At 50.3% G+C, this 14650-nt stretch overlaps 1 protein-coding gene across 1 annotated transcript; it reads left to right on the forward strand.

The window, feature by feature from the left end:
• Nucleotides 1-760: 760 nt before the first annotated feature.
• On the forward strand, nucleotides 761-13802 carry LOC126352660 (nucleolar and coiled-body phosphoprotein 1-like). The gene is made up of 3 exons (XM_050002707.1): nucleotides 761-1726; nucleotides 2395-2629; nucleotides 13561-13802. The coding sequence occupies exons 1-3, from the start codon at nucleotides 761-763 to the stop codon at nucleotides 13800-13802; spliced, it is 1443 nt and encodes a 480-aa protein (XP_049858664.1).
• Nucleotides 13803-14650: the final 848 nt, after the last annotated feature.

Here is a 14650-nt window from a genome sequence, read left to right on the forward strand (position 1 = left end):
ACCCGTAGAAGAATTACATCGATACTTACAGCTAGAAGACATGTGTTGTACAGTTTTAGACGCTACCAACACTTAAATACGTTCCTGTGTGGTCATCTATGCATCGTGTTCCTTCTCACATTTGTGAATGATATATAAGGCCGTGTATTAAGCAACCATTCGCCAGTTGATGTTTAGATACAATGTCATATACTCTGACTTTAAAAGAACGATCGACTGTATTAAGTGCAAATTACTTCAAACCGACTGATTTAAGCACTGCAGATTGGGGTATCCCGCTGAATGGACTGGAGACATTCAACAACATCTCAATTCTAGTAAACGATATATGCCCCTCCACGGCCCTAACAATCTTCGAGTATTGTAGAGGTGACATGACGCTGTTAATCTGGTTCAAAATTGTTCAAATGGCTCTGAGCACTATAGGACTTAACATCTGAAGTCACCAGTCCCCTCGAACTTAGAACTACTTAAACCTAACTAACCTAAGGACATCACACACGTCCATGCCCGAGGCAGGAATCGAACCTGCGACCGTAGCGTCGCGCGGTTCCAAACTGAAGCGCGTAGAAATGCTCGGCCACACCGGCCGGGTGCTAATCTGGCATCCTTCATTATCAGCATGGGCTAGATCACTACCACAGCTTAAGGTTCGTTAACATTAACACTATAACTAGGAGACGTCTGCGTCCACCTGGTTAATGACGGCGCTGAGAAAGAGTCGCCTTTAGGGGTGGAGCGGAGGATAGATGCTGCTGAGATGCCGAACCGAGCAGACCGCTGTGAAGATGTGAAGGGTGTGGCGGATCGTCGTCCGGCAGAGCTTGCTCTGTCGGCGACCCCATCCGGCCCCCCAACGGCAACAACCCGGCAGATGGACATGGACCACGAGTCGGACAGCTCTACGGACCGGCGCAGTCGTTATGCGACCTCAGCCACGGCTGAGGCAGCGAGTGGTTCGGCGGACGGCTTGTCGGCGGGGCCTGCCCCGTCGGCTGCCGCTAACCGCCGGCCACCTACGACTGTCCGGCCGAGCAGGAACGGAGATACGCAGAGGAGCCGACGGGCACTTTCGGCGGATAGGGGCTTGCCCCTGCACGCCTACGCCCGCGTACTTGACGTTGGCGGCCCGTCGGCGTCGTCCTGCGCTACCAAGGAAAACAGCAGCGCGGCCACAGGGCTGGCCGTTCAGCAAACGAGGGCCGAAACGGATGCTTTGGCAACTGTTCCGGAGCAAACCAAGTCACTGGCGCCAGTGGCTTCAATGGATGCAGCGCATACGCCGGAGGCAGAAAGGCAGCTTGCCTTCCTGATGGGACTCATCCCAGGCACAAAACCGGCAGCTGAAACCATGGAGGTGGAAAAGCACTCGCGCAAGCGGCCTGCCGACGCGAGTGCTGCCACCACCTGCAAGAGGTCTGCCACTAGCTCGAACAGCAGCGCACCCACGCTCCGCACACAGCGGAAAGCATCGAGGAAGGGTAACAAGACCCTTCCCCCGGCCGCTGACGATGAGGGCTTCACACAGCCCTCCCGCAAGCACACAGCCAGAGCTGTCGTGCTCGCCCAACAGTCGGCCATCAACACCGGCAACCGGTACTCCGGCCTCTCAAATGACGCTGGAGAGCCCATGGAGAGCCAACAGCAGAGGAAGTCGCCCCCACCGCCCCCTGTGGTCATCAAGTGGACCGGCGGCTTCAAAGAGTTCCGAGAGAAAATCAAAGCGGTTGTTAAGGGGAACGTGACGTTTCGAGTCGCAGGGCGCGACTTACATCGCGTTATCACCAAAACACCTGAAGACTACCGTGGGGTCATGGACCTCACCGAAAAGGAGGGGCTTCACAGCTTCACCTACTCCTCGGAGCCGGTGAAGACGCTGAAGGTCGTCTTTCGCAAGCTCCCGTTCAACATGGACCCAGGGTACCTGCGGGAGCTGCTTGAAGATCTGGGCTTTCCCATCCGCGCATCAACACGCGCATGAAGTCGCCCAGGGACCACTCCGACATGCCGCTGTTTATGGCGGTTCTCGATGACACCATCGAGAACCGCAAAATCTTCCAGCTGACGCACGTGGCCGATGTCGGCGTCACCGTGGAGAAGCTACGCAGGAGACGAGGCCCGCCGCAGTGCTTCAACTGCCAGGCCCTCGACCACGTAGCGAAGTACTGTAAGATGACTCCTCGCTGCGTCAAATGCGCGGGGGACCACGCCACTAAAGATTGTAAGATTCCGAGAAAGGACGCGCCCACTTGCTGCCATTGCGGCGAGAAACACGTGGCGTGCTACCGCGGCTGCACTGCCTTCCGGCGTGCCACCGCAAAACAACGAGGACAACCGGCGCACTCCGCGCGGGTGCAGTCCGGGAGAAGTTACGCAAACGCTGCCACTGACAAGGCACCCGCCAAGTCAACTGAGCAGCGTCCTGCCGACGCCGCCGTCGAACGGGGGCGTGGCAACCAGTCCGAGCCTGCTCCAGAGGCGGTAGTCGCTCACGGGCGCGGACCGCCGAGAGAGCAGCCTGCAACAGCGAGGGGCGGCCGCCGGCGCGGTCGGCGGAGGGAGCGTCCTGCCCGCGAGACGCCAGCTCCACAGCCTGCTGTTCGAGACCAGGCAGCGGCACCACCCCCAGGCACTGACAGGACTTCTGCAGCGAGTGTCGCGGAAGAAGTCAGGGCCATTAGGGAGGACTTCAAGCTGTTCCTGACACAACTTCCGCAGATGATTGCGTCTGCAGTGCAGTCGGCCGTTCAGGCCATCACCACACCAGCTGTCCCCACACCCAAACATGGATAGGCACATCCAGGGCCTAACCGTTTGTGTGTGGAATGCGAACAGCATCAGAACCCAAGCGGGAGAATTCCGCCAGTTCCTGCGTGATGAGCACGTGGACATTTGCCTCGTCACCGAGACCTGGCTGAAGCCAGGCGTGGACGTGAGGGCTGCAAATTTCCGCTGCTACCGCACGGACCGGGCAACCCATGGAGGCGGAACGGCGGTGTACGTCAAAACGTCGTTGCGCCATCACCAGGTTCTACTCCCAGAGACGCCGACTCTGGAAACCACGGGCGTCGTCGTCTGCACTTCCGCAGGCCACGTCACGTTCGTGGCAGCGTACCGACAACCGTCGGGACACCTGCAATCCAGGGACATCGAGACGCTGCTGTCGATGCGCGGGCACCTCTTCATCGGCGGCGATCTCAATGCTAAACACCCGGAGTGGAACTCCAGGGTCACCACCATCAGCGGCAGACGACTACTCCGGGTCGCAAACCTCCACGACGCCATAGTGCTGGGTCCCTTCGACCCCACGCACTACCCGAAGCGTGGCCGTCCCGATGTTCTAGACATCGCGATCGTGAAAGGGGCAGCTCACAACGCGATCGCGACCACGCGCTGTGCCCTGTCCTCAGATCACCTGCCAGTGATCTTTGACATGGACACAGACGGGATGGCCCCACCTGAGCACCGCAGCGCCCGCCTCAACACCAATTGGGCGCACTTCCAACAGCACCTAGCAGAGACGGTCACCGCCACACCCGATCCGGACGTGGAGGGGGTGGACGCCGCGCTAGCTGCGTTCACCCACTACACACTCGCGGCGGCAGATGCGGCGGCGCCACAGCGACCAAGGAAGCCGATGGATAAATCCAAGCAGCTTCCGCCGGATATCTTGATGTCCATCCGTGAGAAGAACCGGGTCTTCCGTGAGTGGCAGATCACGAGAAGCCCCGCCACCAAACGCCTGCTAAATCGCCTGCGCCGCGAGATATCGGCGGCCGTCAGCCACCACCGAAATCGGGACTGGGCTGGCAAAATAGCCACGCTCAGAATCGATGACGGAAGCGCCTGGGCCGTAACTAAGAGCTTCCTGAGGAAGGGCCAACGCATCCCGCCGCTGCAAGTTGGCAGAGACGTCGTCGCGGAACCAGATGCCAAGGCGAGCGTCCTTGCGGACGCCTTCGCGGAAAACTTTACACCGGTGGACGACGTCGTCGATGACGACATGATCCGCGAGGTGGACGAGCGCCTCCCACTGTACCTGACCCAGCAGGAAGAGGACGACATCCTCACAGAGACAACAGAAGAAGAGGTCCAACATCACCTCAACTTCCTGCAGCCCAGGAAGGCAGGGGGATGTGACAAGATGGGTAACGCACTGCTGAAGAAGCTGCCGCCGGAAGCAGTGCGTGTCGTCACAGCGATATTCAACGCCATCCTTCGCACTGGCGTCTACCCTGCTGCGTGGAAACACGCAGAGGTGGTCGCCATCCCGAAGGCTGGCAAAGATCCTAGGCTGGCGCAAAGCTATCGCCCAATAAGCCTCCTGCCTTCCCTCTCGAAAACCTTCGAGAGGATTTACTCGATCCGACTGCAGCGCCACGTCAGTGAAGAAGGCCTGCTTCCTGACGAGCAGTTCGGATTCCGCCGCGGTCATGCTACGCAGCATCAGCTACTACGACTGGTGGAGCAGGCAATGGGGGCCCAGGAACATCGCGAGTACCTCGGGGCGGTTTTCCTTTATGTTTCTAGGGCCTTCGATAGCGTGTGGCACGACGGCCTCCTGTACAAGCTGCTGGTACAGGGGGTTCCTGTGTCGCACGTCCGCCTTCTCCAGTCGTACCTGCGCGGGCGCACCTTCCATGTGCGCGCTGACGGTGGCGTGTCAACGGCGCGCCACATCAGAGCAGGAGTACCGCAGGGGTCCGTGCTTGGCCCACTGCTGTACTCTCTGTACACCGCCGACGTGCCAAAGACGACGCCGAGGGTGCACCTGGCGCTCTACGCGGACGACACCGCCATCTACACTCGCAGCAAGGACGCGCAGCTAATGCGCCGCCGGCTGCAGCTCTCCTGCAACGAGATTGGAGCCTGGGCCACCAAATGGCGGCTCAAGTTCAACGCCGGGAAAAGCCAGGCGGTGATATTCACGCGCCGCCGCATTCCCGACGCGCTGCTGCAAGTGCGGATCATGGGAGGCCCCATCCCGTGGTCGCGCACAGGAAAATACCTCGGCGTCACCCTCGATCGACGCCTGACGTGGGGTCCACACATCCGGGAGCTGAGGGGACGAGCGCTCGGCAGGTTGCGCCTGCTGTACCCGCTCCTCAACCCAACGACGACACTGCCCCCCCACTGCGGCCTCTCGCTGTACCTAGCACTCATCAGGCCAGTGCTAGAGTACGCGGCCGTGGTGTGGGGAAACGCGGCAGAAATGCACATCCAGACGCTGCAGCGTGTGCAGAATAAAGCCCTTCGGCTGGCTCTACACCTGCCGAGGGACTACGGCACACGCAGGCTGCACGACGCCGCTGGAGTCCAGATGTTGGAGCGCCACTTCCGCGCGCTCGCTACACCATTTTATGAGTTGACGAGGACCTCCGAAAACCCGCTGGTCAGGGGGCTGGGAAACCAACCCCACTGGCGCCCAGCGACCAGATGGCCAGACCTGCTGCTGGAGTAATCCAAGCAGCAAGAGAAGAAAAATCACGAAGCGTGAAGACGTGAAGACGAACAAAACGTGAGGACCACAACGACAAATTGCGATCTATGACGCAGGAACAGCAGGCCCTGCTTAACCTGCCCAAAACGTGCAGTGAATGCACGAGATGTCACGCACGACGACGACGGAGCGGAGGATATGCGCCGAGGCACACTTATCTTTCGCTGCCGGTGAGGGGGAACAACCGGAGCCAGAATAGAAGGAGAACACCATGTTGAACTCCTGTAGGAGCACTCAAGCCGTGTGGACAGGACGCTCGTTGATGCTGCTGTACGTTGGAGCCTTTACCAGTGCCAGTCTGGGGGTGGGAGATTGCTGCTGTGACTGAACCACCCACAGACGTCCGAGGGTATGCGATTCTGCAAGGTTCCCACACTGCAGGAGTTGCAGCTTCTTCGGGTACTTCCCGCATGGCAACGAGTGGCGCTTTGCATGGTGGTGCACGTCGCTTGGGACGTCACTTGGGATATCGCTTGGGTGAATGGTATCTTCCCCCACAACCACTGCTCTAGGTGTACATGCCACAGCAAACTGGTGTCGTGGCGATGTTGGTGGCACCTCTGTAACATACCAATAATGGAAAAAAACTACGTAAAATGCTCAAGATTTCTTAAATATATGGTGCAGCGTGTTGCGATGAAGGGAGAGGGGGTGGTGGTGTGAAGCCAGGCACACCAGTAGTGCAGTTGCACCGAGCAGCATACCATGGACCTCTTTCATACTTTGGGATCACAATATACAAAGCGATCGGAAGTTAGAGTGTCACTGTCTTATGAAATGTTAATTACGTCCTTTCTTAGAGCATAATCCACTGATTTCCCGTCTTTTGAACTTTTCTTTAAATTTATTCCCGTTTCATAAGCAATTTACATCAACAATAACTGTTAATATTACGTCCTATCAACAGATAATTGGATTGTACAGATAAAATTCGAAATTGCCTCCATAATTCAAATTTGCCTCCAACAGCATACGTGGGGGGCGGGTAAAGGGAGGAGTGTTGGGGAGACAGCAATTTGATATCTAAATTCCTCACATGCCACCATTTCCCTACTATTATTGTATGCAGCATATTTAATAGGCGGGACACATTATGATGTACGTAATCTCTTTAATAACAATGTAAATGTTCTGTGTGTATCATGGATGTAAGTGTGTGTGTGTGTGTGTGTGTGTGTGTGTGTGTGTGTGTGTAATTGGAGGTATATTTTTGAACTTGTGGGAAATAATCAAGGCTGGCTATGTGACGGCCGTGAAGGAAATAAAATGAAAAGAGAAAAGATATAGGCTTGATGTAAATATGCATCCAGCAAAGCTACTCCTGTCGTAAACCTTAGTATGTACTGATGTATAGTTAGGACTCAGTGTCACAATTCCTTGCGCGAACTCTACCACGGAAACAAAGCAGAAAAAAAGAATTAGAGTCACCTGTTATGTAAACAAAGCGAAACAGCATCCCATGCTGACGCAGCTTTTGGTAAGAGTTTTAATTTTTTCCTAAAAAGCTGAATGTCGCAGATTTGGGAATCGCATGTTCTTTTGTGTTTCATTTGTTTTGAAACGACTGCCATCACTTGGGCGACTTGCTCGTCTCAAACCAGCTATCCAACTGGGAAAATGGACCTATTGTGTAGTGTGAGATTTTCCACAACACGATGTCTGACTCATGAGTTCTTTTGAACTCATTGCACTCAGCTACTGTGTTACGTGGACTAATATGGTTCCTTTCGCTGATTTCATACCACGTTTTACAACCACCCTCGGCAATACTCGACGGTTCCTCTCCGTCAGTACATGAAGTCTGTTTGGTCTTTGTTTAACTGAGGTGTTCCTTAGTGTTTCCATTCCGCAATCACATGGCCAAAATTTGACTCCAGTGGGTTTACAAAGATTCATAAGTCCCTGATGGATTAGTTACTCAGGTGATATCCAATGATTAGTCTACGTTGAAGTCACTGAACCCTCCTAACTGACCAATTTTTCTGTAATTGCGTCCCTTCCGGAAATAGTCCCCGCTTCCATTTACACTGGGGAATACACTTCTGGCGACATCTTGTCGTCAACTCCAAACCACAGAGGGGTGCTCTGATACTCTGAGCAGACAGTATTGATCCCGTAACTGAGCCTGTGATGCGGGCCTTCTGAGAGAATTTTTTTTTAACTATGTCGCAGAAGCCACATTTTAGGGCAATTTTAGAACTAATAGCCTCCGAAGTACCATTTACAGATTAGTATTTAAATGTACGGAATTTAACTATTTAGTTGAGTAATTTATAGAATTCATGATCCAAAAATTTAAAGAATAGGAGTTATTGACGTATTCGACAAGACTTGTAGCTATGGTCAATCATACGTAAAAAAAAGTCCATATTTCAAATCTGAAAAGAGCATGCATGTTCTTCTCCCGAAATATCTGGTTAACTTATAGATTGTATGTAAATGCTTTTCCCTAGTTTCAGGAACTAAAGAATCCGTGACTAACAACAATCTATCAAAAATTTAATTAGTCATGGCCAGGACGACATTTGGTTAGGAAGGAATACGCTTCCCACGAAATCTGATTTATTTTATACTACAAAAATTCTGTTAACCAGCGCTTTAAAGTCTTTGCGATTTCGCCGACGGAAGTGCCAAGCTTTTTTTCGGACACAGGTGGGAATTTTGCGGCGCTCAAAAGGTGAATGTTGACTTAATTTATATTAGTTGTCCACTGAAAAAAGCCAATGGAATAGGTCCATATAAAATATTTCAGACTACAGAAAGTTTTCTTTTTCATGTGGGGTGTCACAATCAAAAAATGAATTGAACGTCAACTCCATTTCCAGGTCTGACAGTTTAACGATCATACACAGTTTTCGTATATTGTGTAAACATCCACACAGAGTGACTGTGTAAACTGTGAGGATGAGAGAAGTACTTAAAAATGGCACATAGCCGAAATAAACTGACCCTGCTAAATGTTGTTGATGTTGTGATCTTCAGTCTAGAGACTGGTTTGATGCAGCTCTTCATGCTGCTCTATCCTGTGCAAGCTACTTCATCTATGAGTAACAATTACAGCCTGCATCCTTCTGAATCTGCTTAGTGTATTCATACCTTGGTCTCCCTCCACTATTTTTACACTACGCACTTCCTCCAATACCAAATTGATGATCCCTTGACGCCTTATAACGTGTCCTAAGAACCGATTCCTTTTTCTAGTCAAGCTGTGCCACAAATTCTTCATCTGCCCATTTCTATTCAGTATCTGCTCACTAGTTACGTGATCTACGCGTCTAAGCTTCTGCATTGTTCTGTAGCACCATATTTCGAAATCTTTTATTCTCTGCTTGTCTACACTATTTATCGTCCATGTTTCACTTCGATATATGGCTACAATCCCACACAAATACTTTCAGAGAAGACTTTCTGATACTTAAATCTATACTCAAGGTAAGCAATTTTCTCTTCTTTAGAAACGCTTTCCTTGCCACTGTCAGTCTACATTTTATACCCTCTCTACTTCGACCTTCAGCAGTTATTTTGCTCCCCAAATAGCAAAACTCATCTACTACCTTAAAAGTTTCGTTTCCTAATTCCCTCAGCATCACTTGATTTAATTCGACTACATTCTGTTCCCTTGTTTTGCTTTTGTTGATGTTCATCTTATACCCTCCTTTCAAGACACTGTCCATTACGTTCAGCTGCTCTTCCGGGTCCTTTGCTGTCCCTCACAGAATTACAATGTCGTCGGCAAACCTCAAAGTTTTTATTTCTTGGCCATGCATTTTAATTCCTACTCCATTTTTTTTGTTTCCTTTACTGCTTGCTCAATATACAGATTGAATGAAGTAAGGGATAATCTAGAGCCCTGTATCACTCCATTCTCAACCACTCCTTTTCTTCCGTGCCCATCGACTCTTCTAACAGCCATCTGGTTTCTGTTCAAATTGTAAATAGCCTTTCGCTCATTGTATTTGACCCCTGCCACCTCCAGAATGTATGTGTTATAATATAGCCAAAGACGAAAACGAAATTTTGTTTTTAATTTTATCTACAATGTTTGCGACTTTAAGTGAACCAACACTTTTGTTTTAAGTATTTATGGGTCAGGACGTAGGGCTGGAGGACTGAAAAGTTTCTAGCACACTGATCATATCACGTTACAGGACCACTACTTTTCGCAAATACCAACACAGTGCATAACATCGGAAGCTCACTGAGGTTATCGCGAATGATGCTGTTGTATACAGAGAAATCACAATACTGCAAATTTGTTTCGGAATCCTGAAAGACCAGCCAACGATAGAAGCTTGCTGTAACAATGAGAAGTTGACCTTCATCAGTAACAAACGTAACGTACTGCGCGTATATATGCATAGAAGTCCATTACCGTATGATTCCACGATTGCAGAACTATCACTTTAAGTATTCGAATTCAAAAAATATTTAGGTGTGTATGCGTACGGAGTGATTTAAAACTGAATGACCACGTAAAATTATTCGTAGTTAAGGCATACGCGTGATTGTCGAGGTTTATATACCAGTACTTATAAGGGCTGTCAGAAAAGTTCTCGGCCCCGCCAAGAGTTCGCAGCGCTTCTGGCAAGCCGTGTTTTCCTCTTACGTTGGCATACAACTGTAAAATTACAACTCATTCCAGGCAGGATCCGGGATTCTCACCTGCCTCGAGATGACTGGATGTTTGTGTTGTCCCCATCATTTCATCGCCATTAATGAAAATGGCGCTACTGGCCTGAACAAAGGGTTGGTAATTTGTACGGGGGCTGATAACTGCGCAGTTGAGGGCCCAACAAACCAAAGATCATCATCAATCCAGGTAGGAGTTGACGGTAGGCGCTCGTTTGAAGCAGTTGAAATGCACGTGGTGGTGAAAATGGAAGAAATCGAATATCAGGCATTCGTTACATTCCTCGTAAAACAAGATTTAACACCGACCGAAATTCATTTGTGGCTTGTAAATGTGTATGGTGGCTCTTGGCTTTCTATATTCTCAGTGAAAAAATGTGTCAGTCGAGTTCAGATGTAACCTTTAAAGCGTCCAAGGTGATACAAGTGAAGGACGTCCAAAACGTGCAAGAACACCGGAAATCATCGACAAGATGCGTGTTGCGATTTTGGAAGATCGGAGTATAAAAATGAATGAAACTGGTACTGCTCTAGGTATATCAGAGAAATGGGTAGGTCGCGTCTAGAACAAGTTGCTGATCATGAGACACCTTTGCCCTTTATGAGTGCCGCGCATGTTGACTGCAAATCACACGATACCTTCTGAAAAGTGATAGGTTCGTTTTAAGAAAGACGGAAGTGAACTTTCCATGAATATGCGACAGTGAATGAAATTTGGATTCACCGCTAAACACCTGAATCCAAACAGCGGTGTATACAGTGGATATAAGACAATTCCTCAGCTGCAAACAGTGCAAGGACGGTGCCACTGGCTTGAAAGTTCAAGGTGTGGTCGGGTTGTGAAAGAAATATTGTTGCTCGACATTAACTGGGAAATACTACTTTCTACTTATAATGAATCTTGACGCAGGTGTTTAATAACACAGATCCAGATTTTGGAAGAAAAAAGTCGTCTTCCATCAGGACAATGCATCCTCCCACAAAAGTGTCATGGCAACGGGGAAACTGGGAGATATGCACTATGAAGTGTTGGAACATCCATCCTGTTCCGCAGATTTGGCTGCCTCGAATTTCCATCTGTTCTCGTAACTGAACAAATTCCTCTTTGGTCAGAGCTTTTTGTCTATTAAAGAATCCATTGCGGCTGTAGATCAGTACTTTGCATCTCTTCCGGAGAAAAACTACAGAAAGGGGATAACAGCAATGGAACACCGCTGGATGAAATGTGTTGTTGATAGAGAAGATTATGTTGAAAAATGATTCTCTGAAGGCGTAAATTGTCTTTCTCACGTTCAGCCGAGAATTGTTCTGGCATCGTTAAAGGCAAATAGCACGTTCCATTATAGGTTCATTTGGCAAGCGCAAAAAACGTCAAGGGCTTGATTAGTCAACTTGAATGGCAGACGCTGAATATCAGTACGATTTACTGGCACTATTCCGAGTGTATAAGTTTTTAGAAGAGTACTTCATACACTACTGACCATTAAAATTGCTACACCACGAAGAAACGCAGAAGATAAACGGCTATTCAATAGACAATTATCTTATACTAGAACTGACATGTGATTATATTTTCACGCAATTTGGGTACATAGATCCTGAGAAATCAGTACCCAGAACAACCACCTCTGACCGTAATAACGGCCTTGATAAGCCTGGGCATTGAGTCAAACATAGCTTGAATGACGTGTACAGGTACAGCTGCCCATGCAGTTTCAACACGATACCACAGTTTATGAAGAGTAGTGACTGACGTATTGTGACGAACCAGTTGCTCGGCCACCATTGACCACACGTTTTCAATTGGTGAGAGATCTGGAGTATGTGCTGGCCTGGGCAGCAGTTGAACATTTTCTGTATCCAGAAAGGCCCGTACAGGATCTGCAACTTGCGGTCGTGCATTATCCTGCTGAAATGTAGGGTTTCGCAAGGATCGAATGAAGGGTAGAGCCACGGGACGTAAGACATCTGAAATGTAACGTCCACTGTGCAAAGTGTCGTCAATGCGAACAAGAGGTGACCGAGACGTGTAACCAATGGCATCCCATACCATCACGCCGGGTAATACCCCAGTATGGCGATGACGAAAACACGCTTCCAATGTGCTTTCACAGCGATATCGCCAAACACGGATGCGACCATCATGATGCTGTAAACAGAACCTGGATTCATCGCACTCAGGTTTGTCGTTGAGTACACCATCTGTGATGCAGCGGACTGCTACGGTCGCAGGTTCGAATCCTAGCTCGGGTATGGATGTGTGTGATGTCCTTACGTTAGTTAGGTTTAAGTAGTTCTAAGTTCTAGGACACTGATGACCTCAGATGTAAGTCCCACAGTGCTCAGAGCAATTTTTTGTGATGCAGCGTCAAGTGTAACGGCAGCCATGGTTTCCGAGCTGATAGTCCATGCTGCTGCAAACGTCATCGAACTGTTCGTGCAGATGGTTGTTGTCTTTCAAACGTCCCCATCTGTTAACTCAAGGATGGAGACGTGGCTGCACGATCCGCTACAGCCATGAGGATAAGATACCTGTCATCTCGACTGCTAGTGATACGAGGCCGTTGGGATCCAGCACGGCGTTCCGTACTACCCTCCTGGACACCACCGATTCAATATTCTGCTAACAGTCATTGGATCTCGACCAATAAGAGCAGCAATGTCGTGACAGGTAACCCGCAATCGCGATAATCTACAATCCGAAGTTTATCAAAGTCGGAAACGTGATGGTACGCATTTATCCTCCTTACACGAGGCGTGATGCAACGTTTCACCAGGCAACGCCGGTCAACTGCTGTGTATGAGAAATCGATTGGAAACTTTCCTCATGTCAGCACGTTGTAGGTGTCGCCACCGGCGCCAACCTTGTGTGAATGCTCTGCAAAGCTAGTCATTTGCATATCATAGTATCTTCTTCCTGTCGGTTAAATTTCTCGTCTGTAGCACGTCATCTTCGTTGTGTAGCAATTTTAATTGCCAGTAGTGTATGTTCCATCCTGCTATTCATATCTCGCGAAAGGAGACTGAAGTTAAAATTAAAGTGATTCGAGAGGGAGATTTACCAATAATCTTATTTCCTGCAAAGCACTCACGAGTCGACTTGGAACAGGAGCAAGTGACCGTGGTACACAATGTACCCTCTACCTTACACCGCGACGTGGGTTGTGGGGTACAGACGTAGACGTGGGTTGCAGCCTCGAAAGCTGCGCAATACTCGGGCATGAGCTGGACCATGCGCTAGAATAGTGCGCCTACACTGCCGGCTGTGTTCATCTGTAAGGGCGAGTGAGGTGGCGTCCCGCGCGGCTGCTTCCGGTTTTCCGGCGCCGCGACGTATGGAGGGCGCCCCGGCGGCCGATAGCGCTGACCCGCAGCGCGTGTGCCGCGCTTTGTGCGCGGCTGACGTTTGATGCGGCATTGTGTTTCCGCAGCCTCGGCCGGGATATCGGGTCGTCGCGCCGCCACAATGGCCGTCATCCTCAGGGCGGGCAGGCAGGCAGGCGGGCAGGCCGCTGCCAGGCTCCTCCAGGGCGCGCCTTATCTGCCGCGGTCTCCGGCACTGTGCGCTGTCGGCGACACCCACCGGCTCCATTGTGACCGGCTAATTCCTGAAAGCGCTGCTCCAGTTCCACGCTCTCCGTCCTACCGGACGCCGAGGGCACTCAAGTCGTAGTGTCCGAAGCCAAAGGGATGAGCGGTATTCACTGGAAGCGCCTACCGTTCTACCATTTGCAGATCAAATACAAATGGTTCTTTACGCGCCCTGTGGTCCCATATGCGATTATCCAATGTGACCGATGACCTTGCTGTTTGGTAGCCTCCGACGAATCAACCAACCAACGCGGCACTCGGAATGAATTTCAAAGTGAGGAAATTTCACTCTGAAGCAGAACACTTTGCTGGAGACATAATATTTCAGATAAGTACAGAAGCTGACGTAATGAATTAAAATCTGTGCGAAGGCAGTCTCTTGTTTACTAGACATATGCGATATCTCGACACCACCCAGCAACGTGGCTTACACAGATGCATGGATTACTCCAGTCCAGTGCCTCCTCCTCCTCCTATCCCCTAACATAAACTTCAATTCACTCACGCCTTAGCCCATCTTCATTATCCCTTCATTAAACCACATATATATTCGACGTTCTCCGTTTCTGGAATAGCAAAAAAAGATTCAAATGGCTCTGAGCACTATGGGACTTAACTTCTGTCATCAGTCCCCTAGAACTTAGAACTACTTAAACCTAACTAACCTAAGGACATCACACACATCCATGCCCAAGGCAGGATTCGAACATGTGAGAGTAGCGGTCGCGTGGCGCCTGGATGAAGCGCCTAGAACCGCTCGGCAACCCCGGCGGCCTTTGGAATAGCAGTACGCCTTTGTACGCAGTGGGTAAATGCTGCTTATACCTCAGGTGTAGGTGATCTATTGGTCTGACGAGATTACATTTTCCCCTATAGATTTGAGACTGGGCCTTATCTTAGATAAGGGCAGGCAGGCCATGGCACAAATTT

Source organism: Schistocerca gregaria, chromosome 1 (genome assembly GCF_023897955.1).
Source record: "Schistocerca gregaria isolate iqSchGreg1 chromosome 1, iqSchGreg1.2, whole genome shotgun sequence".
NCBI classification, from domain to species: domain Eukaryota; kingdom Metazoa; phylum Arthropoda; class Insecta; order Orthoptera; family Acrididae; genus Schistocerca; species Schistocerca gregaria.

Coding starts and splice junctions, on each gene's coding strand:
- LOC126352660 (XM_050002707.1), top strand. CDS start 761: ATGCCGAACCGAGCAGACCGCTGTGAAGATGTGAAGGGTGTGGCGGAT. Junction 1,727..2,394: donor TCCGAGAGAAAATCAAAGCG/GTTGTTAAGGGG, acceptor GCCACTGACAAG/GCACCCGCCAAGTCAACTGA. Junction 2,630..13,560: donor GGCAGCGGCACCACCCCCAG/GCACTGACAGGA, acceptor GTGTTTCCGCAG/CCTCGGCCGGGATATCGGGT.